At 61.3% G+C, this 23011-nt stretch overlaps 1 protein-coding gene across 9 annotated transcripts; it reads right to left on the bottom strand.

Moving 5' to 3' along the window:
• Window positions 1–4786: 4786 nt before the first annotated feature.
• Window positions 4787–18018, bottom strand: DRG2 (developmentally regulated GTP binding protein 2). Of its 9 annotated transcripts, none has more exons than XM_036837659.1 (13): window positions 17836–18013; window positions 13917–14077; window positions 12289–12378; window positions 11711–11771; window positions 10377–10467; window positions 9752–9824; window positions 9546–9636; window positions 8809–8906; window positions 8493–8569; window positions 7358–7446; window positions 6584–6642; window positions 5843–5896; window positions 4787–5510 (listed from the first exon to the last, which is right to left on the bottom strand). In XM_036837659.1, the coding sequence occupies exons 1-13, from the start codon at window positions 17897–17899 to the stop codon at window positions 5424–5426; spliced, it is 1095 nt and encodes a 364-aa protein (XP_036693554.1). In that variant the 5' UTR covers window positions 17900–18013; the 3' UTR covers window positions 4787–5423. The 9 variants fall into 9 exon arrangements, with proteins under 9 accessions (XP_036693554.1, XP_036693553.1, XP_036693555.1 ...); XM_036837658.1 differs by having other exon boundaries at window positions 4817–5510; window positions 12289–12419; window positions 13922–14077; window positions 17836–18014; XM_036837660.1 differs by having other exon boundaries at window positions 4817–5510; window positions 5859–5896.
• Between the last annotated feature and the right edge of the window lie 4993 nt (window positions 18019–23011).

Here is a 23011-nt window from a genome sequence, read left to right on the forward strand (position 1 = left end):
GTGCTGGCATTGAAATAACGCAGGGACGCGGCATCAAGACTCGCATATACAGCACCGAACAGGGCCTGGGCGAGGTGCCCTGGAAGTGACACGGGGGCCAAGAGTTGCAGGAGGGGAGGGGGGGAGGCACAACGGTCCCGATGTGATGGAGGAACAGCAAGGCCAGGGTGACTGAGTGCAGTGAGGGGCGAAGGCGGGGGGTGGGGCAGAGGTCAGGGGTGAGGACTTGGCCACGGCCGTGGCAGAGAAGGGATGGAATTGGACCTCCTTGGTCTTCACAGGATCCCTCTCGCTGCCGCAGGAAGGACGGATGGCAGGGGCTGAGGGCAAAAGCGGTGGCTGTTGTGGGAGCTACCGTGGCGGTCCGGGCGAGCGACACTGGGGCCTGGGCCAGGCTGGGGCAGTGTGGTGGACAGAGTGCTGGGATGCTGGTGTATTTTGCAGGCAACTCACGAGTACCTGCACGGTTTCCTTACTGAAGCAGGCGGCAGAGTGGAGGCGGCCAGTGGAGATGAGGAAGGCCGTGGGTGGAGCTCTGCACGTGGTGGTCTCGGATGTCCGCCATCCAGGGAGTTGGCGGGACTTGCACAGCTGTCAGGGAGTCAGCGGCGTCTGGGTGGTGCTGAGGCCACGGTTCGGCAGGATGGCACCAGGGGCTGGGTGCACGTGGAGGACGGGCCCTAGGAGTGAGCCTGGGGCTGCACTGTTTGGGGCCAAGCCGGCCCCACAGACCAGAAGGGTGGTGTGGGCAGGCCCTGCTGCCGGCTGTCACCCAGGCCACCTCCCCAGAGCAGAGAGGAGCCGCGGCCTGGAATAACGATGTCGGTAATAATAAGAGCAGCTTATTCTCGGCAGGCCCTGTGCCTGGCTCTCTGTTTATCTCATGAAGGCTCCTGTTGGCCCCAGGAGCGGAGGGTGCCCTAGTGCCCACACTTACAGCTGAGGAGCCCAGGTCAGAGTCTGCATCCAGGACAGGAACGGGACCGACCCAGAGTTCCAAGCCGCCCCTCACAACCCCTAGGCTCCTTCTCTGAGCAACGTGGGCGCTCCTATGGCTGGGCTGGCCGCTCTGAGCTTCGGTCTCTTCATCTGGACAGTGGGCTTCGGAGCCCAAAGATGCCTGCCTGAGGTTCACTGCAGCCCGGCGAGTCGCTGGCCACCGTCCAGCGCTGGCCTCCCAGCTGTTCTCCTGGGCAAACCCCAGGCCGCCGAGGACCCCCAGTGTGGGCAGGCAGAGGTGTGGCTCTGGGCGGTGTCCCTGGGCCCCCCTCCCATCCTCACTTTCATCAAATGTCACGTGGAGCCGGGGGGTGGGGTTGCACCCTACAGTCTCTAAGGGGAGCCCCCTTCTCTGGCTGGTTCAGGGTCCCGCCTCCCTCTTGGGGTCCCCGGCCTCTGCTGCAGGCACAGAGCAGGTGTCAGGGAACAAGTAAGTCTCTCATTCGTGTGTCACCTGCCACATGCCAGGCACCGTGCTGGGCTCCACAGGGCCACAGAGTCGAGCAGAACCAGGCACGGCCTCCGCCCCCACTCAGCTCCCAGTGTCAGGGGGACACGGATGTTAAGCGAAAAGCCACACCAACGAGGGGGGAGCTACAGCCGTGGGAAGAGCCGTGAAGGCCAGGCCGCGATGCAGGTGGGCGGACGCTGCATGGGGAGGCCAGGGGGTTCCCTGAGTTTCTGACCCTGAGCCAAGATCTGAGGGATGAGGGAGCTAATCAGGTGGAAGAGGGAACAGTGTTGGGGCAGATGGAAGAGTATGTGCAAAGGCCAGGTGGTGAGAGAGGTGGAGTGACGTGGGGCATGCGGAGTGGCAAGCGGCCAGGATGGCAGGAGGGACCGGCCACGTGAAGCTGTGGGAGCTGGGGTGGGACTGCGGTCTCCATCTCTATGGCAGCAGGGAACGTGGCAGGGCTTTGAGCTGTCAGGGATGCTGCGAGCAGGTCTGAAAATAAAAGTAACCAGCACGGCCAAGCTTTCTGACGTGCCGGGCTCAGGGCCAAATGCTCTCCCCCAGGGTGTCACTGGATCCTCACAGTGTGTAAGGTGGGAGCTGCCCTTCCCGCTGTGTAGATGGAGGATCTATAATACAGGTCTCAGGGAGGTTAGGTCGCTGAGCGAAGGGCCCACGGTGAGGACCTGGCCGCCTGGCTCCAGAGCGTCCTGCACTCACCTGCGGCCTCACACTGCTCCTTGCGTGGCCGTCCTGGACAAAAGCTTTTGCGCCACTGTGTGGAGGATGGGGCGCGGGGGACAGTGGCTGTGCCGGGGTCAGCTATGGCGGGGGCCACGCTCAAGTCCAGTGGGCAGCCCCCGAGAGGGTTGTGTGGGGCCTTCAGGGCTGGCCCGGTGCCTGAGGCCAGGTGGGAGGTGTGGGAAGATGACAAGTTTGGTCTGAGACGCAGAGGGTTTTGGGGTGACCGTGGGCCATCCGGGTGGAGAGCTGGGGAGGTGGTTTAGCCCCACAGGTCGGGGGTGACGGGCGAGGCTGTCTAGGAGAGGGACAGAGCGAGAAGGGGGGACCCCAACTCCGGCCTTAAGGACTGTGTGCCAAGGAGGCGGGGAGGGGCTGCCGAGGAGGGGCCCAGGGGAACGACGCTAGAAACCTCGCAGCTCCACGGCAGGTGGCATGTGGCCTCGGCAGGAGCTCTTCTGGCGGCACGCTGGGGAAGCTGAGGGCAGAGGGTGGACGTGGGGAAGCCAGGCCGTGACCGGTGGGGGGAGGGGGTGGCCACAGGGAATGATGCATCCGGGAGGACTGTGTTTTCAGTGGTGAAGGCCCAGCAGGAAGGCGGCCGTCTGCACACCAAGGAGTGAGGCCTCGGGGCACCTCGATCTCTGACTTCCAGCCTTCAGAACCGTGAGAACATCTTGTCCATTGTTTAAGCCACCAGCCTGGGCACTTTGTTATGGTGGCCCCGGCCAGCTCGCACAGACCTGCTGGCAAATCCTCAGGACAGACCCAGGAGAGAGCACGCGAGAGGCATGAAGGCCCTGAGGTGGCCTCTCCATCGTGGAGGGAGGGGTGGCTGCAGATGAGTGTGGGGTGTTGGGAGTTTTCCAGCCGGGGTTCGAGGGGGCAGGGCCGGTTCAGAGGCTGTCAGTGGCACAGGGAGACGCCCACCCTGGGTGGTGTAAGCACCCACCCGGGGCCGGGCCAGATGGGATCTTGAGGAGGACAGATGAGCTTAGGGATTTTTGCCAAAGAAGGTTTCTGAGATGAGGAAGCGGGGAGTCTAAGCTGGAGAGGAAGGGACACAGGGACGAACACGGGGACGTGGAGGGACATTTGTGTCCTGAGCCCTTTGGCACCTGAGTCTCGTAAAGCTGCAGGCCAGGCCCCCTGGGAGCGCAGCCCTGCAGCCAGGGCAGAGGGACGTGTGGGTACTGCTGACCTTCATAAAGACAGGCCGTTTGAGCAGAAGGGACCTCGGGTCACCCAGGCCAGAGCCTCCCTGCACAGAAGGCCCAGGAGGATGAGTGATGGGAACAGGGGGTGCCTGGGGCAGGGGCTGACCTTTGGGGTGCACCTTGGTGGTGTGGGGCAGGGACTTTTGGGAGGTGTTGGGGGGCTTCACCAGCCCGAGGGATGCCTCCCCCAGCACGAGGTGCTGCAAGAGGCCAGTTCATGCCGACCTACCCTCGTGCAGGCTGGACAGCCTAACGATGCTGACCACAGATCCAGGAGGCCAAGGACCCACCATAGACGCACAGACTGCCCTGGAAACAAGCCCACCCACGGGAGAGACGTGGGGGCCCAGTGACCGGAGCCTCAGACCCTGCCCCCCAAGTCCACACTGGCCAAGGAGGCCCAGACCTCTGGCCTTATCTCCATCCTTTCCCAGCCTGCTTGGGGGACACAACAGGCCTGGATCTGATGCCCTGTGAACCTGAGGCAGGAAGCGGCAGTGACCATCACCCAGGCAGAAACCCTCCCTTGGGACCTTGTGGCCAGGCCTTGTGGCAGGAGGAGGGGCCAAGGTAAGCAGCCCACGGGCGCCGAGGGGAGGACTGCGCTGGGCGTCGATCATGTCATTTTACAGATGAAGAAACCGAGGCTGAGACAGACCTCACGCTGAGGGAGCAAGGCCACAGCTCAGCCACCGCCTCCTCCCCCTCCCCCCTGCACCCTGGGGGTGCTAGCCAGAGACCCCAGGGGTCCAGAGCTGGGTCACCTTACCTGGGTCCAGTGGCCTGCTCCCTGCCCGCATGCCGCCCCACGGGGGTCCTTCGGCCAGGCCCCAGGAACGCGGCCGCCAGTGGAGCAGCTGTGTCTGTATCATGGGCGGCAAGCCCAGCCCACCGCGCTGCCCGCCTGGGGCCCCATATGCATATTTAATAACGTCTATCATTCCTGTTTTGTCACCGGAAAGGAGCCTGAGCAGCTGACAGAGAAGCCGAGAGCAGCCGGGAGAGCTGGGCAGTGGGCCTGCTCCACACCCCAACCCCCCAGGGGCTCTGCCCCTACCTGCTGGCCCAGTGCCTCCGAAGACCTGTTGCCACCTGCCCCAAAGGCTGCAGGGCCAGGAGGAAGTCTTCTCATGGGCTCAGCAGCCTCAGACTGGGGTTCAAATCCCAGCTCTGCGCTCACAAGCCGTGTAGCCAAGGGCAAGTCACTGCCCCTGGAGCCCAGGCTGCTCGCAGGCCCGCACGGCGCCTCGCATCCCTCCTCACAGAGGCCCCCCTGAACCCCAGGCTTGGGCCTGCTCCCCTAAGGCCCAGGCTCCACACGCTCACGGCTGCCCCGACCCAACCTGGCAACCGAGTTCAGCAAACTTACAAAACTGTCCTTAGTGAACAGGCATTGTTTCCACTTTTTATTTCAGGAAGGACAGCCGAGAGATTGGGGGTGCAGGGCGGGATGGTATTTAGAGAAAACGCAGAGCCCAGACTCCAAATCCCCCAGCCCAGGTGTCTGCACCGGGCTGGGTCCTGGGCTCTGTGCTGGGCAGGGGGTGCCCAGGGATGGGGGGCAGATAGGGGGTTTTGTCCTGGGCAGCGCCCTCCCTGAGAACCAGAGAAGCTGGCGGGAGCTGAGGTGCCGCCAGGGACCCAAGTAGGCCCAGCTCCCCGCCCGGCACCAGGCCAGCCGTCTGCACTAGGCCCTAGCGGGGGGCAGGTGGGCAACTCGCTCACTCTGCACTGGACGGGGCCAGGGGTGGGGTGGGGTGGGGTGGGGTGGTGGTGGGGGGAGACGGCGCAGGCCCAGGGACCCAAATAGGACCCCTTCCAGAGTCCAGTCTCACGGGAAATGCCGCCAGCCCAGCCCATCCCCAACCTCATCCCAAGGCCCCAGCATGCTCTCCACCAATCTGCCCATTGAAGAAATTTCTGCAAACAGCAGAGACGTGAGAGGCCCCTTCCTGGGGTGCATTTGTATTTTCCCAGTTTAGGCTCCGGTGAGTCCCGCGGGGGCGGGGCCGCTACTTCTTCACGATCTGGATGACGTCCTCGTGCTCCATGGTGTGGGTCAGGCCCACCCGCTGCGGGCTGTACTTGGTGCTGGTGCCCTGGGTGGGGAGCGGGACGGGGGGCCGCGTCAGCCTCTGTACCCACCCGGCCGAGGCCGACAGTGTCACTGGAAGGGGGTGGAGGTGCAGATGGGGGGTCTAGAGTGGGGGTCCCAGCGCCAGCAGAGCCCGCAGCCTCTTGACAGCAGGACTCCCAGCGGTCCAACCGGCCCCGACCCCGACCGGCCGCGTCCGGTCTGAGTCAGCATGCAAGCCGCACACCCCGTACAGCAGGACGGACCGACCCCAGTCCCCACGCGGAAGGACGGGAGCTCCTGCCTGACCCCGGGGCTGCCCCGGGTGACCCTGCCCGCCTCCCGCCCGAGACTCACCCACACCAGCGCGTACTTGAACTGGCTGGCGAGTGACCGGTGGATGCGGTGGCACTGGGGGACGGGAGAGAGTCGGATGGTGAGCCCTTCGCACCTGCCGCCCCGCTGCCTGGAACAGACTTCTGCTCCCGGCCTCTGCGGCTGTCCCGCCAGGTGTGGCGGGAGCCCCACGTCCTGACAGGGCCTGAGAGGGCCAGGGCGTGTGCCACCCCCCACTGCACTCCCCTCTGTGTGGGACTGTTCAGCTGCAGGATCGGGCGGCTGGCATCTGTTGACCCCCAAGGACCCCAGTTCCGGCTGGGCACTGACGCTCACTAGCGTGTTGGGTGCACTGAGCCCCCGGGCGCGGAGCCGATGGGGCGCGTGGAGGGGCGGGTTGCGCGGGGGGCTGAGTGGGGGCAAGCATGGGGGAGACACGCCTGGGAACGCACAAGCCAGAATCGTCCTGGGCGGCAGCTCTACTGACCGAACGCCTGAATGGCCCCGAGGACCCCGCAGCCCTGGTGGGACAGGATGGTGACGACCGCTTCCCAGGCATCTTCCCCGCGCCGGGCAGTGAGCCGAGTGCCTTACCCGCTGGACCCCATTCCACGCCGCCCCCTAACTGCAGCCGGGTGGCGGGACACGTGTCCAGCACCCAATTGCAACGCGGCGGCCGAGGGCCGGGAGGACGTCAGGCAGGACCCCGGGCGATGGGCAGAGCTCCCCCAACCCCGGCCTGGGCAGGTCTCCTCAACTCACCACGTGCTCCACAGAGGCCCCTTTCCGGAGGATGATGGCGTCCGTGAAGTCCGGCCTCTCTGCACAGACGGGCGGGGCGGGGCGGGAAGTCAGCAGAGTCAGGGCCCACTGCCACGCAGCCCCCCTCCGCAGGAAGCGGAGGCCCTTCCAGTCTCTGGCCTTGGCCTGCCCCTCCCCCACTCCCGGGCACACCCTCGCTAAGAGCCCCGAACAGACTTCTACAGCTTTGACTCAACACAGAAAATCAAACTACACCCCAGTCCAGCGTGCAAACTCCTGCAAGCCCATCAGCCACAAGAGCCCCGGCCGAGGGGTCCCGCAGGAGAACCCGGGCTGGACCGGCCCCGGCCGGGCAGCCTCATCTCCCTCTGCGGACACGGCCAGGGTCGATGCAAACTGCCCAAACTCGGCCACTAGGCCGTGGGGTGTGAGGCGTGTGCACAGGGGTGGGACGTCGCAGAGGCCCGTGTGCCCAGTGCCCTAAAGCCTTGATGTAGCGTCTGTCACTGCTCGGGGAGCCACTGCCGGCGGTGTCTGTCCCATCCCCACATCCCCCTCAAGACCAGCAGCCCCAGAACTTGGCATTCTTTGCCACAAGGGCTCAGGCCAAGGCCTCTGACAGGCTGCGGTGGAGGGTGGTGCCGGCTCTGAGACGGGAGAAAAGCCATCGTGTAGAGACTGGCTGGGCCGGGGCTCTGGGCGCCTCGCGCAGGCTGGGCAACCCGGGGGAGGGGGAGGCCCGGCCGCCTCTTGGACCGCGCGGCCCTGACTCACGGCCTCTCTTCTTGGTGTAGATGCAGGTCAGGGCCAGGTACTCCCAGAGCATCTCCAGCAGGTAGTCCAGGTTCAGCTTCATGCCGCAGCTGCCGGGAGGAAGGGGCCGGTCAGAGCTTCCAGGGCTCCCGGCACCCAGGCCAGTGCGGCCCAGCTGGCGCCCATGGGGCAGCACAACCGCAGGCCTGACGGCGCTTCAGCTGCCAACGCCTCTTGTCACTGTCACGTTCACGCCCAGCACAGCCTGTCGTCTCTCCGGGGCCCTGTGGAGGGCACAGGGCACCTGTGGCAGCTGGGGTGGCCAGAGGCAGAGGATGACAATGCAGAGCCCACCCCCCGAGCGGCCCAGGGCTGCCCGGCAGGGGTTTCAGCGATGCGGTGACCCCTGGCTTGGTCCTTTGCCGCTGTATTGCCCTGAGTGGGGACCCCCCCTGCCCTGCGATGCACGTGAGCAGGTACAGGGGCGGCCTGCGGGGCCCTGAGGACGGGGCCCGGACGCAGCAGCAGGAGGGGAGCCGAGCTGTCCTGCGGGAAGGACACCCGCTCGCTGCTGCTCTTCGTGGCTGCTAGGGACGCCCAGGAAGCAGTCCTCGCGTGGGCCCAGGGCCCCCCTCCTCCCCAGTCCCCAAGGTCCCGCTCCCCAAGAGCCAAGCGTCACCGTGACGCTACAGAGCACCTGGGTGGAGCTGGGGAGCCAGCAGGGTGGGCACAAAGCCAGGCTGCCCTGACAGAGGGCCCCGCGGCCATGGCGGGCCAGAGCACAGGCGGCTCCCGGGACCCACCCCTCAGAGAAGCCCCCACCCGAGGACTTCAGTCCCTTCTCGCTCCCAGCAGAGGTGACAGAAGCCACATCTTCCAGGGCCTCAGGAGCAGCGTGCTACAGCCTGGCTCTCTCTGGGGGTCTGCAGTTAACTGCTACCCACGAAGCCGCTAACCACTCTCACTCCCAGACCTTGGCGGATGAAGTCCTTCTGTTTTCTTAACCAGAGCTTACCCCATCACCCACCTGCCCCAGACAGGTTAGGGGGGACTCGGCCAAGGTCACCAGCAGCTACCGGGATGGCCTCTCTACCCCGGGGCGCACAGAGGCCTGACAGATGGACTCCCACTCAGAGAGGGCAGCCACGAGCCTCACCTAATGACCACGCTGTCAGGTTTCCGGGCCAGGCGGTCCACTTCCTCCATTGAGATCTGGTCGATTTTGTTATAAACCTGGGGTTGCAAAGGGGGAGGGGGTGTTGGGGAATGAGAGGAACAGAGCAGTGTGGCAACAGGGCCCCACCTGCTGACTCAAGGATGGGGAGAGGATGAAGGGGCCTGAGGCCCCCAGCCCCCCAGAGAGGCTGGGCTGGCACTCCAGGGTCAAGCCCGAGGCGCCTGCAGGACTCAAGCAGCCCCTGGGGTGAGGGCTCCCCTCCCACATGGCTGCCCCGGGGGCTGGCACCACTTACATACAAGCAGGGCATGTACACGCGGTTGCCCATGATCACGTCTATGAACTCGTCCGGGGAGCAGTCTTCTCGGAAGAGCACCTCCGCATTGAAGATCTCTGAGGGGCTAGGGTTAAGGGCAACCTGCGCGCCAGCAGCGCCCCGCGCCCCCCACCCGCCCCAGCAGGGCCTGAAACAGCCGATTGCGAGATACGCTGCCGAGAGGGACCGTAAGGTTACCTGCTTTCACGGTTTTACCGTTTGGGGAGCTCCCTCACTTTTCTCAAGGAAGCACAACGTGTAAGGGGTTCAATCAATATTTTAAATCTTTGCCGTTACAACAGAAGAAGCGACATACTTGCCAGGATCGCCAAGGCAGCCACAGTTCCAGAGCCCGGAGCGCTGGTCCTGCTTCCCCTACGACGCGAGCTCCCCCCGCGGCCACCCTGCCTCCGCTCCAACCCCCGCCCCCAGCCTGGCCACCCCTCACCCCCCGGGGTCTCCCCGAGGCCTCCCCAGCCCAGGAGGCCCCGTCCCTCGCCGTCTCGTCTTCCTTCCACACGTGACCGGCCTCGTACCCTGCAAGGAGCCAGGAGTGCACGGCTGCGGCCCGGCCAGCCCGAAGCTTGGGGAGCGTGAGGCAAAGGGGACAGACGTGCCTCAGGGGAGCTGGCCGCAGCTTTCCCGCGGCTTGGACGGAGCTGGGTGCTGTGGGCAGTCTGCGTCACCCGGGCCTCTCGCACCCCCGGGAAGGATGCTGTACTCGTGCAAGATCAGCTGCACCAGCTTCTCTGAGCACTGCGTCAGCGTGACCGTCGAGTTGAAGGAGATGCCGCCTCCTTTCTTGGGCTGGAGGAGCGAGGGAGGGGTGATGCCGACGGCGGCAGCTGCAGCCCGCACCCCTCGCCCCGCGGGCCGCGGCCGGTCCCACCCCCTCGCCGAGGCTCAGAGGCCGAGGCCTCACCTTGAAGTAGATGTTGGGCTTGTGCTTGTTGAGGCGGATGCCGACCGACCCCAGCTCCTTCTCCAGCAGGGACCTGGTGGAGCCCCCGTGGCCTTCACAGGTGCCCGGGGCAGGCCGTGCGGCCCCCACTCTCCACGGCCGGCCCTCCCGCACCCGCCACCAGCCGCCGAACGTCCCCTCCCAGCAACCAAAGGTGCTGAGGAGGAGCCCCAGACCCTCTGGCCGGTCCGAGGGGAGATCGGCTGGTGTGCGGCCAGGGTGCAGACTGGCCTGCTGTGCCCTCAGCCGCAAGCCAGGGCGTGAGCAAGGCTCTGCTGTTTGGGGCCGGGCTCCTGGCAGACTCTGGGCAGCAACGGGGCACCCAGGCCCCTGCAGGCAGGAGCCAGAGCCTGGGTGGCACGGCACAGCCCCATCCTCCAGACACAAGCCTCTCGGGGAGGCTGCCCCAGGCCGCCTGCACTGGGTGTAGCCGTGGACAGTCCTGCCACTGCTCCCACGTGGCAGAGGGCCAAGCACCCCTGGGACCACCCACCACGAACTCAGGGACACACGGGTGGTGGCCAGTGTCCTGTTCCCCCCGCAGGGCCTTCCCAGGCTGTCAGCCTGCCCCACCCCAACTGCGGACCTCTGCACCTCTCCCTTGGTGGCGTCCAGCATCATGATGACGACGTCGGCTGTGCGTGCCACGGCGATCACCTGCCGGCCACGGCCCTTCCCTGGTCAGGAGGGAGGAATGTGGTTACACAGCGACATGGGCAGGACCGCAGGATGCCCCCAGCCCACGGCGCATAGATTCCTGCCCCTTACAGACCCGCATGGACTCTGCCACGTGCCACCCTCGGGCTGGCACTTCTCTTGAGCCCTGTCTTACTCATGGAAATGTGTTTTAGGAGGAACCCCGACACCAGCGCCTGGGGAGGAGAAGCGCCCCCCGCTGCCCCACCCCCCGTCGTGGGCCCTGAGCTGGGTGCTCCTCCACCCGCAGAGCCACGCCGGGCAGTTGGTGTTATCTGCCTGTTCCAGACACGAGAAAACCGAGGCCTGGCTTAGCAACACTCAGCCACTTGCCCAAGACCACAAAGCTACGTGGTTCCAGGATGTGACGAGTCTGTCCCTCCCGGAACCAGGGTTACAGAGAGGAAGCAGCAGACGGCACAGGGGGAGGGGCTGTAGGAGCCGCCACCAAGGTCAGACCCTGCCATCACACAACCAGAGAAGGCAGGCACCAGGCCATGGTCACACAGCCACTTGGGGACGGACGTCACAGCAGGGGACCCAGTGGTCTCCAGGGGCCTCCTGACTACAGCGGGTGAGCCTCCCCCGCGGGGGCCAGGCCTCCTCCTGCTGGCTGGGATGGCAGGTTCCTGGGGGACCACCATCGCTCCCCACGCCAATCCAAGTAGGCAGGACCTCGCCCTGATGAGGGCGGTGGGCACGGGACCCCCAGGAGGAGGCTCCAACTCCAGTCCCGCACTCCACAGGGGCATGGGCAGACGGGCAGACGCTCAGCCGTCCGTCCCCGCGCTCCTCCCGGCCGTGAGAAGGAAATGACGACACTCGCTCAGTCACAGGGGTGTCAGAGGATTAAGCGAGCCAACGGTCCGCACGGAGCTGGCACCTGGCAAGGGAGGGATGACCCCAGCGGGCAGCCACCCGCCACCAAAGCCGAGGGCGTGTCCCATCTCAGAGAACAGGGCTCCACTGCCATGCGCCCATCCCTGGCGGGGTCCACCACACACTGGACGTGGGAACCAAAGCTGCCTGGTGAGCCGTGTGACCCTGGGCAAGTCACCCACCTCCTGGGCCTCGGTCCCCTCAGCTCTGAGGTCAGAGTCCCTCGGGAACAGAGCACTGGGCCCTGGGAGGGGCTGTGAGCCCAACCCTCCCGTCAACCGTCCCCAGGCGCCCACAGGGGGGCCTGGGCTCCACCCCGCCCCCACCACCTGCTCCCCCTCCCACCTTGTGCTGCGCCTTCGATGATTCCAGGAAGGTCCAGGAGCTGGATGTTGGCGCCTTTGTACTAGGACGCAGGAGAGGAGGTAAGGCGGGGCCGGCGGACTGCGAAGGGGCCTCCCGGGCCAAGTCTGAGCCACGTCCCCACCCCAGCCAGCCTGGCGCACACCATGCCCCCCGAGCCGAGGGGCCGCCTGGAGGGCGTGCGCTTCTATAAGCCCCCAGCAGCCACTGCTGACGGTAAGAGCTCTTCACAGGGAAACCACCTCGCGGAGGGAGGCCCACGGCCACAGAGCCCCAGCTGCCCAAGGCTCCAAAGCCTCTCGGGGAACAGAAGGAGCCAGCCAGCCAGCCACAGGTGACCCGAGCCGGGGCGGTACAGGGCAGCGGGGCACAGAGGGGCACCGGGGAGAGCTGTGCATGCTGGCAGACTCTCGGAACCAGCCGGGATTGCAGGACGGGCCAGGCGTCTCTGGGGTCCCGGCAGCCCCAGCCCCCAGCTCAGCCCAGAGCCTCCCCCCGCACACGACACACACACACACACGCTCACCCTCCCTCCTGGGATCCGGCAAACCCCGACTTACTTCAATGACCCCAGGGATGCAGGTCAGGGTTGTGAACTCATAGGACGCAGCCTCACTGGCCGTGGAGGTCATCAGGCTCAGGAAGGTAGACTGGGAGAAAGCATGTCGTTGCAGCGGGGGTCCTGCCCCACCTCCAGGAGAAGCCCAGGTGTGGGAGCCTGCGACGCAGGGAGACCCCCATCCCCCCGCTGGGGTGTGACGAGAACAGCTGGAAAAGTCACCTCTGGCCCTGCCTGGGGGGTTGCACACCACAGGGCCGCCCTGTGCCTGAGGCCTCAGGCCTGCCTCGGGTGGACACAGGGACCTGGTTCCTAAGGGGTTCCCCCGCTACACTGGGGCCCATCCCCAGCTCCACGGACCCTCCAGACCCTCCTGGGCCCAGAGAACCTGGAGCAGGTGTCGGTCCCACGGCACACAGCGGCTGCTCCCAGGAGGGCACGGAGGCAGGGACCCTCCCGCCTGAGAGCGCCAGCCGGTGGCGCGGGGCTGCGAGGGAGGGAGGGGAGCGGGGAAGGATCCGGATGGGACCTCGCGGCTGGCCCACGGTGGGAGTGGGGCCACACTCGGCCGGCACTGAGAGACCCGGCCTTCGGTCCTGCTTCTGCTGGGGACCCTGGACCTCGTCCCGGTCCCGACCTCGTGAAGAAGGTGACAAGGCAGGGGGAGCGCGGCGAACACAGTGATGGACGCTGTGGCCCAGAGGCCAGCAAAGCAGCGGGCAGTGCCAGGAGGGCAGCCCAGCCCGGCCCGGCACCCCCATCTTAGTCAGCCGGAAGCCGGGGCACAGCTCACTCACACGCCCTCAGGCCCCTGGAACCCAAAACAGGGCTCATGAAAGAATCACAGGCCTCAGATCACAAAGTCTCTGCCCAGGGGGCCTCTTGGAAACTTGAGGAAACGTAAAAACCTGGTGGGGTAGACAGGTATGGACAGACGGGCGGCCCTGAGAGCCATGGTTGCCAGAGGCCAACCTGGGGGACACCCCCGAACCTGTCTGGCCCCTGCAGGAGGGCGGCCCGCGCCCTCTCGTGCTCAGAGAGCCCAGATTCCCAACAGGGCCCAGACCCCAAGGGCACAGCTCTCGGTCACTAGAGTGGCTCCTCCCGGCCTGGGCTTCTCACCCGGGAGAGAAGGCCTTGCAGACTGGAAAGTAAGATCGAAAGAAAAGGCTAAAACGAGCGAATCCACAGCAACACCCTAGGAGTCAAAGCCTGGCTGTGCTCGCCGGCCGCCCGGGGGTCACACCGGTCAGTTCAAGGCGCCCCGCCACCCTCGCTCCCCGACGGCCTCCGCCTCAGGTCCTCTCCTCGGGGCTCTGCTCACACACCTGCTCACAGGGCAGCCGCCCCGCTCCACGCGCCTGCCCTTTCCCTCTCCTCCGCGAGCTCGGGGCTGAGTGGGCAGGGGCAGAACGTGCCCGGCACGAGGCGCACACTCAGTGAACGTCTGTGCTCGGGGACAAGGCAGAGGCCAGCGGGGCCTCTCCTGCTGGACAGTCCCCGCCGGGCCCGGGGAGGCTGGGTCTCCTGCACCCCGGAGCCGGCTCAGAGAGGAGGGAGGGGGCGCGGCCGCGGCAGAGCGGAGACCAGCCACCTTCCTCCCTGAGGCCTGCGGTGCCCATCACTGACCTTACCCACAGAGGGGAAGCCGATCAGCGCCACGCGGGCGTCGCCCGACTTCATGACATCGAAGCCCTCGCCTTTGGATGAGGACGATTTGGAGGGTTCCAGGAGCTGGGCCCGATACTTGGCGAGTTTTGCTTTCAGCAGGCCCAGGTGATACTCGGTGGCTAAAAGACAACACAGGATGGAAGGTGAGTGTCCCGGGTGGGTTGGGAGGGTCCTGTACGCAACCAAATACACGCAACCGAATGCGGGCCAGGACCCTCAGAGCCAGACAGCAACCGACAGACCGACAGGACCCAATGTCAGCGGTTCTCAGCCAGGGCGGCACCACTCCTGGGGGCATCCTGGAGGGCGTTTTCAGGTGTCGCTGCGATGGTGAAGTGACAAGTGACGGTGAAGTCTTCACAGGCACTTATCAGGCAGGAGCCGGGGAAGCCCACAGCTCTACAAGGTGTAAGTCAGTCCAGCAGAGCCAAGAACTGTCCCGTGTCGCAGGGCCACAGAGGGAGCCTGGATTAGGACCTCTGGGGCCCAGAGCCTCACAGGGCATTTTTACAGCGTTAACAGACACTGACGTTCCCAGGAGTGGAACTACTGTGTATGTTGAGGGAAGACTGTGGCATGTTTTGTTTGAAACTTCACCTAGATGGGCTTGCCTGCCTGGGACCCCAGGCTGCCAACAGGGAGGCCTCGTGTAGGGGACGTGAGTCACCCACACGACACACCTGCACCGTCTGCACTGTGGCTGCCACATGCCCGGTGATTCTGCCCAGAGCTGCAAACACCTCACCGCCTCCTTGTAACTCCACTGTATCTTGGCTGTGCCCCTACATTCACTTATTGAAATAAACCCTATTTTAATTCTAAATTACTTTCCTTTTTCTCCTCCTTGATATTGATTTTTTCCAAATTCTCATGTACGTAAGTTACACTACTGATGGGGAGCTGCATTGCAGGGTGGCAGAGCGGGGTTACAGGACCTCAGCTACGTGTCATGTCGCTGTGGTCAGGTGACCGGCCCGGCCACGTCCCGTCTCCACCACTGTCCCTCTCATTCGCACAGGCCAGCCGCCCATTCTCGCCTCAGGACCTTTGCACTTGCTACCCCATTTCAACCTCATCTTCCCAAGGCTGGCTCCTTCTCAGCTCAATGTCACCTCTTTGAAGAGGCCTCCCCTGCCCAGTCACACAGAGGCAATGTCACGCAGAGCTTCAGAGCCTGTGTTGGAATTCCATCCTGAAATTCCGGGCCATTTTACTTTGCAAAAGTTACTTAACCTCCTTGTGCATCAGTTTCTTAATCTGCAAAATAGGGACGTCAGCAGCGGTAATGACTTCAGCAGATTTCTGTGATTAAAGAAAGCTCTGGGAACAATGACCAGCACATAGCAAGCTCTCAATACAAGTTGGTTATTATTACTGTCTGCAGTAACCCCCACCCCTGCCAGGCCCCTCGCTGGTCCCATTTGTTGTCTTCATGGCTTCTCAGCACCATTTGAAACTAGAGCCGACCCTGGAATAACACGGGTTTGAACTGCACGGGTCCACTTATACGGGAATTCTTTTCCAGTGATATCACAGTGCTGCATGGTCCGCGGTTGACTGAATCTGTGGATGCGGAACCGTGGACATGGAGGGCTGGCTATCGGATGCGGCATTCTCAGATCGTGGGATCTGCGGTGGGTCCCGGAACCAATCCCCCCTCCTCCCCCATACCGAGGGACGACTGAATCTTGTTTCTTTGCTTCCCTCCCTCCAGAAGGGCAGGATCCCCAGCTTCCGGTGTGGTGCTCAGGAAGTGTTTTGGCAAGTGAATGAGTGAATTGAGGGCAGTGAGAAGTGGTCAAGGACAGGCTCAGCAAGTCAGGTTCACGTGGTCCTTTCTGTCACCCCAGCGCATGGGACTGAGCATCTCTGAAGGGAAGGACTAGGTCTTGATCCCTTAATCACCTTTACATCCCCTCCTGGACCACTGCCAAAGTGGCAGCATCTCAGGCCTCCCTGCTACTTTCCTTGAGCCCCATGGATGATACTCCGCAGGGCAGCCAGGGGGAACTTTTATTTTTTTATTTTTATTTTTTATTATTTTTTTTTTTAAAGCACTTTTCTTTTTTATAGCTACTTTATTTATTTATTTTATTTTATTTATTTTTTTATTTTTTTGGTTGTGTTGGGTCTTCGGTTCATGTGAGGGCTTTCTCTAGTTGAGGCAAGTGGGGGCCACTCTTCATCGCGGTGCGGGGACCGCTCTTCATCGCGGTGCGCGGGCCTTTCACTATCGCGGCCCCTCCCGTTGCGGGGCACAGGCTCCAGACGCGCAGGCTCAGTAGTTGTGGCTCACGGGCCCAGCTGCTCCGTGGCATGTGGGATCTTCCCAGACCAGGGCTCGAACCCGTGTCCCCTGCATTAGCAGGCAGATTCTCAACCACTGCGCCACCAGGGAAGCCCCAGGGGGAACTTTTAAAACAGACGTCTCTGCTGCTGAACACCCTCGACTAGCTTCCACTGCCCTCAGAACGCAACCTGGACTCTTTCGCATGACCTACAAGGCCTACACGACTGGCCCACTCCTTTCCCATCCTGCACTCCAGTCCCAGACCTTCAGCTCCTTCAACAAGCCAAGTTCATTCTTGCCTCAGGGCCTCTGCACCAGCTGTTTCCTCTGCCACGAACAGTCTCCCCCCAGGTCTTTGCATGGCTGGTTCCTTCTTCTCATTCTGGTCTCAGCTCAAACGTCCCCACCTCATGGTGGTCTTCTCTGATCATCCCACCTTAGTAGCCCCAGCCCCTACCCCGACACGCTTGCTACACCACCCTAGTTTGTCTCCACAGCGTTTATTATTGGCTGAAATTATCTTGTGTATTCAGCTACCAGTTTACAGAGGGTCCACTGAAAGGTCAGCTCCATGCGGGCAAGGATGTGCCGGCTGTTCACCGCTTTAACCGCAGTGCCTGGCACCTAGTAAGGGTTCCGCAAGTATTTACAGAATGAGAGTGAAGGAAGCCCCCCCAACTTCACAGCCAAGGGAGGACAGACACTGAGACCAACCACCGGCTTGCTTCCTGCTCCTGCAACCCCACAGCAGGGCTGGTCAGGCACTGGGCCTTGCCCACCACAGCCAACCGCATCTCCCACTACTGCAGACCCTCCTTCTCATCTAGACTCTTCTCACTCTCCCATGAACACGCCGTGCTCACCTCAGCTCCCGTGCCTTTGCCTCAGCAGTGCCCCTCTCCTGGAATCCCCTCCCCTCAACCAGCTCAAGTCCCACCTCCTCCTGGAAGCCTTTTTGGGTGTCACCGGTCTCCTCTCCTCACTGCTCCTCTCCTCTGAGCTCCCGCAGCCCTTACAGTCTGCGCCCAGATCTGATGCTTCATCAAGTGCTACCTACGCTGCGGGACTCACTTTAATACCGAGTGCTCACGTGCATCCAGTGCTTTGCAAACAGAATCTGGTTTAACTTAGTTGTGAGCTAAGAGGGGGCACGGGGTTATTACCCTCATTTGCAGAGGAAGACACTGAGGCTCACTGAGGTGAGGTGACTTCCCAAGCTTTCACAGCAGGTACGAGGTGGAGCCGGGGTCCAAACCCAGGTCCGCCAGACTCAAGTCCTGACTGCCTCCACCCCACCGAGGTGCTCCGGGAAGCTGCGAGGCTGTATCTGTGTGTGGGGGGTCTCCTCCTGGACTTTCCCCCACAAAGGAGCAGTGCGCCAATCCACCAGGCCCTCCCGCCAGGAGAGCCGGCTTCGAACCCCGACCCCGCCTCTCCGGGTCGGATGCTTGCTCCGTATGCTGGGGTTCTCTACTCGGCCCCCAGGTCTGGCCCTGATCCGCGCCCTCGGGATCCCGCCGGCCGCCCCCCTCCGGCTCCGGCAGCACCTCCCGCCCGCCGCAGACGCCCCGCCGGGCCGGTCCTCACCCTTGTTCTTCTGCGTGCGGGCGATCTCCTTCTCGATCTCGGAGATCTTCTCCAGGATCCCCATGGCGGCGGCTGAACCAGGCGCACAGGCGAGACAGACTGCAGCGGCTCCGCGAACTCCGGCCCGTCGGCGGCGGCAGATCAGCGTGCGCCGGAAGCCCACCGAGAACGGCGTCCGCGTGCGCCCGGCGCGCCGGGATTCAGAGTACGGGCGGGCGACGTCGAGCGCAGTGCCAGACGCTATTGGTTCCGCCCGCTGGGCCGGCGGGGCTGGGGAGGGGTGGGGGATGGGCCGGGCCGGGCCGGGGCGTGGCCAGGCCGGCGGGGGCGAGGCCAGGCGAAGATGTGCAGGCGCGGGGCGTGGGAGACCCAAAGGGACCCTCCCGCGGTGGACTCCGCACTGTGGGTCGCCAGCGCAGCCGACTTTGCCGGTGTAAAGAAAAGGCGCTGAGCTGAAAGTCTGGTGGCTTATTTTGTGTCGAGGTTAAATGCGAGTCCCCAACCTAGCCTTACTACCTGCCAACAGATGCCTCCTGATAGGACGCAGTATAGACAGCACCTGTTATGCGGAATTCTTGCCAAAAAATACTGTCTGAATTTAGACCCGAGGAAACATCAGACAAATCTAGAAAGTGGTACATTTTATGGGACAAGTGGCCTGTCTTCAAAATTGTCAATGATGTAGGTGGAGGGGCTGGCGGTGGGGGAAGGATTGTTCTAGATTAAGAGATGTTAAATATAATGTGTGGACCTTGCCTGGATTCTGGTTGAAATTTTTTTTTTTTAATATATTTATTTTTGGCTGTGTTGGGTCTTCGTTGCTGCGTGCGGGCTTTCTCTAGTTGCGGCGAGCTGGCTTCTCATTGCAGTGGCTTCTCTTGTTGCGGAGCACGGGCTCTAGGCGCACAGGCTTCAGTAGTTGTGGCACGTGGGCTCAGTAGTTGTGGCTCGTGGGCTCTAGAGCACAGGCTCAGTAGTTGTGGCACATGGGCTTAGTTGCTCCGTGGCATGTGGCCTCTTCCTGGACCAGGGCTCAAACCCGTGTCCCCTGCATTGGCAGGCGGATTCTTAACTACTGCGCCACCAGGGAAGTCCCGTCTGGTTGAAAAATTTAAAAGCAGTTATGAGAAGACATTCTTAGGACAATTGGGAAAAATCTGATTTTGGATAGAATATTAGATATTACAGAGTTATTGCTAATTTTCCTGGGTGTAATTACGTAGGAGATTTTCTTTATTCTTAGCAGATGCACGTGGTGGTGTTCAGGTGTTGTCTTTGTCTGCTCAGGCTTCCATAACAAAATACCGTTCACTTAAACAAAAGAATTTAATTTGCTCACAGTTCTGGAGGCTGGAAGTCCCACATCAGGGTACCAGAATGGTTGGGTTCTGGTGCAAGTCCCATTCCTACCTTACAGACCGCCGCCTTCTTGCCACGTCCTTACGTGGCCTTTCCTCGGGGAGTGTGCACAGGGGGAGAGACAGAGAACTCGCTGGTGATTCTTCTTATAAAGGCACTGATCCCATTAGGAGAAGCCCCCTCTTATGACCTCAACTGACCCCAAAAACCTCCCAAAGGCCCATCTCCAAATACCATCACACTGGGGGCTAGGGCATCAACATATGAATTTGGGGAGGTGACACAAACATTCAGCCCGCAACAGGGGTAAAAGGTCACGATGTCTATACCTTACTTTCAAGTATGTGTGTGTGTGTGTGTGTGTGTGTGTGTGTGTGTATATATATATATTCAGAGAAAGCGTGAAGGAAATGTGGCATTATGTTCACACTTGTTGAACCTGGGGGAAGGGTGTGTGTGTGTGTGTGTATGAATTATTCTTTCAACTTTCCTGCATGTTTTTAATACAAAGTTGGGAGTAGGGAGCAGGTCATTGGAAATCATGCTGTGTTCAGAGCCAAGGTCCATAACTGTGTGTGCTTGGTTAAATTTCTTAACCTCTCTGAGCCTGTTTCTACACCCTGAAAACGGGGGTAACATGGTTGCTGTAAAAATGAAATAACAGATAAAGTTTGCTTGCTCATAAGTCCTCCTTGAATGCCAGAGCCACTGTCAGTCACGTGTCCTCCAGGGGTGTCACATCCTCCCCAGACTCAGCCCACGTTTACCAAACGCCTATTATGCACCAGGCTCCAGGTTGGACAGGGGTGTCGTAAGCTCCAGCTTGCCGCTCTCCTCCTCCTCTGACAAAGCAAGGTTACAAGCCATGCAAAGTGCCTGGCCCAGTGGCTCAAGCTATTCACGGCAGGGCTGAGATGTGAAGTCCAGGGACCCCAGGGTAACAGGCAGACAGCGAGGAGAACATCTATGTCTGCGGGCTCTGTGAAGTTCAGAGAAGATGGGAGGTGAAAGCCTCTGGGAACTGGGCAGTCCAGGAAAGCGTGGAGCCCTAGCCCAGTGCGGGGGGAAGGTCCTCTAATTCCCTCTGCCCCAAGACGCGGCTCCCGGCTTTGACTGCCACCACCCTTGTGCCCACGGAGGTGTGTTCACTACCGGCTTACATTTGGGGAGGTGGAAATGTCCTGGAATGCGACTCACCTTTCAAGAGTCCTGACATCTCTGCTGTTGTGTCTGCTTCACTCGCAATCCCCGGGGGTCTGTTTCTTAATAAATACTGTGAAATCAGGCCTACTCCCAGGGTTAAGGGAGAAAACCTAAATATCAAGGGTTTTCTAGGCAACGGGGCCTTTCCTGCTTGGAAGGTCTGGGTCCTCCAAACCCAAACCTGGGAAGCCAGCTACCAACCTCGCGTGTTCATGTCACCCGAGGAATCTCTGAGTAAGAGTTTACAAACTTCTGAAGTGGCTGCTACTGGAACTGTAAAATATTTTATTTGTGCATCAAAGGATACTATCAACAGAGTGAAAAGGAAACCCACGGAATGGGAGAAATATCTGCAAACCATATATTGGATAAGGGGTTAATACCCAGAATAGATAAAGAAGTCATTAGTCAACAGCAACACAACAACCTGATTTTTAAAATGGATGAAGGACTTGAGTAGACGTTTCTCCAGAGAAGATATATGCATGGCCAACAGCACGTGGAAAGATGTTCCACATCACTAGTCATTAGGGAAATGCAAATCAAAACCACAGTGAGATAACACCTCACACCCGTTAGGACGGGGTGTGTATGTGTGTGTCTGTGTGTATTTTATATATATATAGAGAGAGAGAGAGAGAGACAGCGAGCGAGAACAAGTGTTGGTGAGAACACGGAGAAAGTGGAACCCTTGTGCACTGTTGCTGGGAATATAAAGTGGTGCGGCCAACTATGGAAAACAGTATGCAGGTTCCTCAAAAATTAAAAATAGAACTACCATATGATCTGGCAATTCCACTTCTGAGGACGTATCCAAAAGTGAAAGCAGAGACTTGAAGAGGAATTTGTACACCCACGTTCATTATTCGCAATACCCCAAAACTGGGAGTAACGCAAGTATTTGCTGATGGATGAACGGATAAACAAAAGGTGGTCTATACATATAATGGAATATTATTCAGCCTTAAAAAGGAAGGAAATTCTGACACATGTTAAGTGAAACAGGCCAGTCACAAAAAGACAAACACTGGCAATTCCACTTACATGAGGTCCCTGGAGCCGTCAGGTCCATAGAGAAGGAAAGTAGAAGGGTGGGTGCCAGGGGCCGAGGGTGGGGAGTTGGTGTTTAATGGGGACTGAGCTCCACTTTGGGAAGATGGAAAAGTTCCAGAGATGATGGAGGTGATGGGTGTACAACACGATGAATGTGCTTAATGCCACTGAATTGGACACTTCAAAGTGGCTAAAATGGTAAATGTATACTGTGAATATTTTACCACAATTTAAAAAAAACCTCATTATGTAAAATAGTATGAAATAATTTGCCCGCAAAACCTTTTGAGCACTTTCCTTCCCTCCCACGCTTGCTCTGATTCCCACTGGCCTCTACCGGTCCGTGCAAGCCGCTCCCTCAAGGTCAGAAGTGACCTTCACGCGGCCGGACCCCATGGTCAGCCCTGAGCCTCGTGGACACAGTGGGTCCCTCCTTCTCCTGCAGGCCCTGCTGTCCCGCGGCCTGCAGGACCCCCGCTCCCTGGCCTCCCCCGCCATCCTGCTGCTTCCACCGCGGGTCCCTCCTCCCATCCGTGAGCGCCCCCATCTCATGGTTTTAAACACCCTGTCTAGAAGCTGACAGCTCTCCAATCCTCATCTCCAGTCCAGACCTTCCTCCTGAATTTCAGGGCCGCACGGCCACCATCACTTGGAGTCTAACTTGTATTTCCCTCAGACTTAACGCGTCCAAAACTGAGCTCCATGCCCTCCCCTCAGACCCCCTCCACCGTCGGCCGCTGCGTCCTGGGCACCAGCCAGCTGGGAGCGGCCACGCGTACGGGCAGGAGCAGGGCGATGTTAAGCAACATCGCCCCCCAGACCCGGCCGCCAGAAACCCACCGCCCGACCCTCACGGGCCCAGGGCGACCACAGGCGGCCCAGTTAGCGCCGGACCAGCCTGTGGCCGCGAGCGCCCACGGCTGGAGGGGCGGAACCCCCCACCTGTGCCACGTGCACTGGAGATGAATGCGCAGTCCAGGTGCACCTTCCCGGAAGCCGCTGTCCGTCACGGCTCTGTGCGTTCTTAGATTCTGGATTCGTCGGCTGGGCATCCGCTCACCACAGGGCCAATTACATTAACTACAGCTTCTGATTTCCTGCATCCCTGCTGCCCCCCCAGAGCCAGCCCGTTCTCAGGGGAGGCAAAGGCTCCCACTCCCCCGTGTGGTTCTCCCACACAGACCACCATCCCGGAGCCCACACCGCTGCTATACCTCCTTACGCAACTGTCAAGCCACTACCCCTGGCCTGATCCTCCCAGGGCCAGGCAGCCTCATGCCCCAGGCCCGCCCAAATCACTCCAACTAGCCGGCCCTACCCGGTTTGCCCCCCTCTCCCCCCACGCCCTTCCCTCGGAAAGCCCAACAAAGACCGTGGTTTCTGTTTACCTTCTGCCCAAAACGTGGTGCTCCCCACGCGGCCCCGCGTGGCAGGCGTGCTCCCTCCTCTTGAGAAATGCAAGTCATACAAATCTCTCCGCGTCTCCACCCCGACATCTCCATGAATCAAACGTCGGCAGCGAACAAATGAGACAGTGACCCCAACTAACACAGAGGCTGCT

This window comes from Balaenoptera musculus, chromosome 20, assembly GCF_009873245.2.
Source record: "Balaenoptera musculus isolate JJ_BM4_2016_0621 chromosome 20, mBalMus1.pri.v3, whole genome shotgun sequence".
Classification (NCBI taxonomy): Eukaryota; Metazoa; Chordata; class Mammalia; order Artiodactyla; family Balaenopteridae; genus Balaenoptera; species Balaenoptera musculus.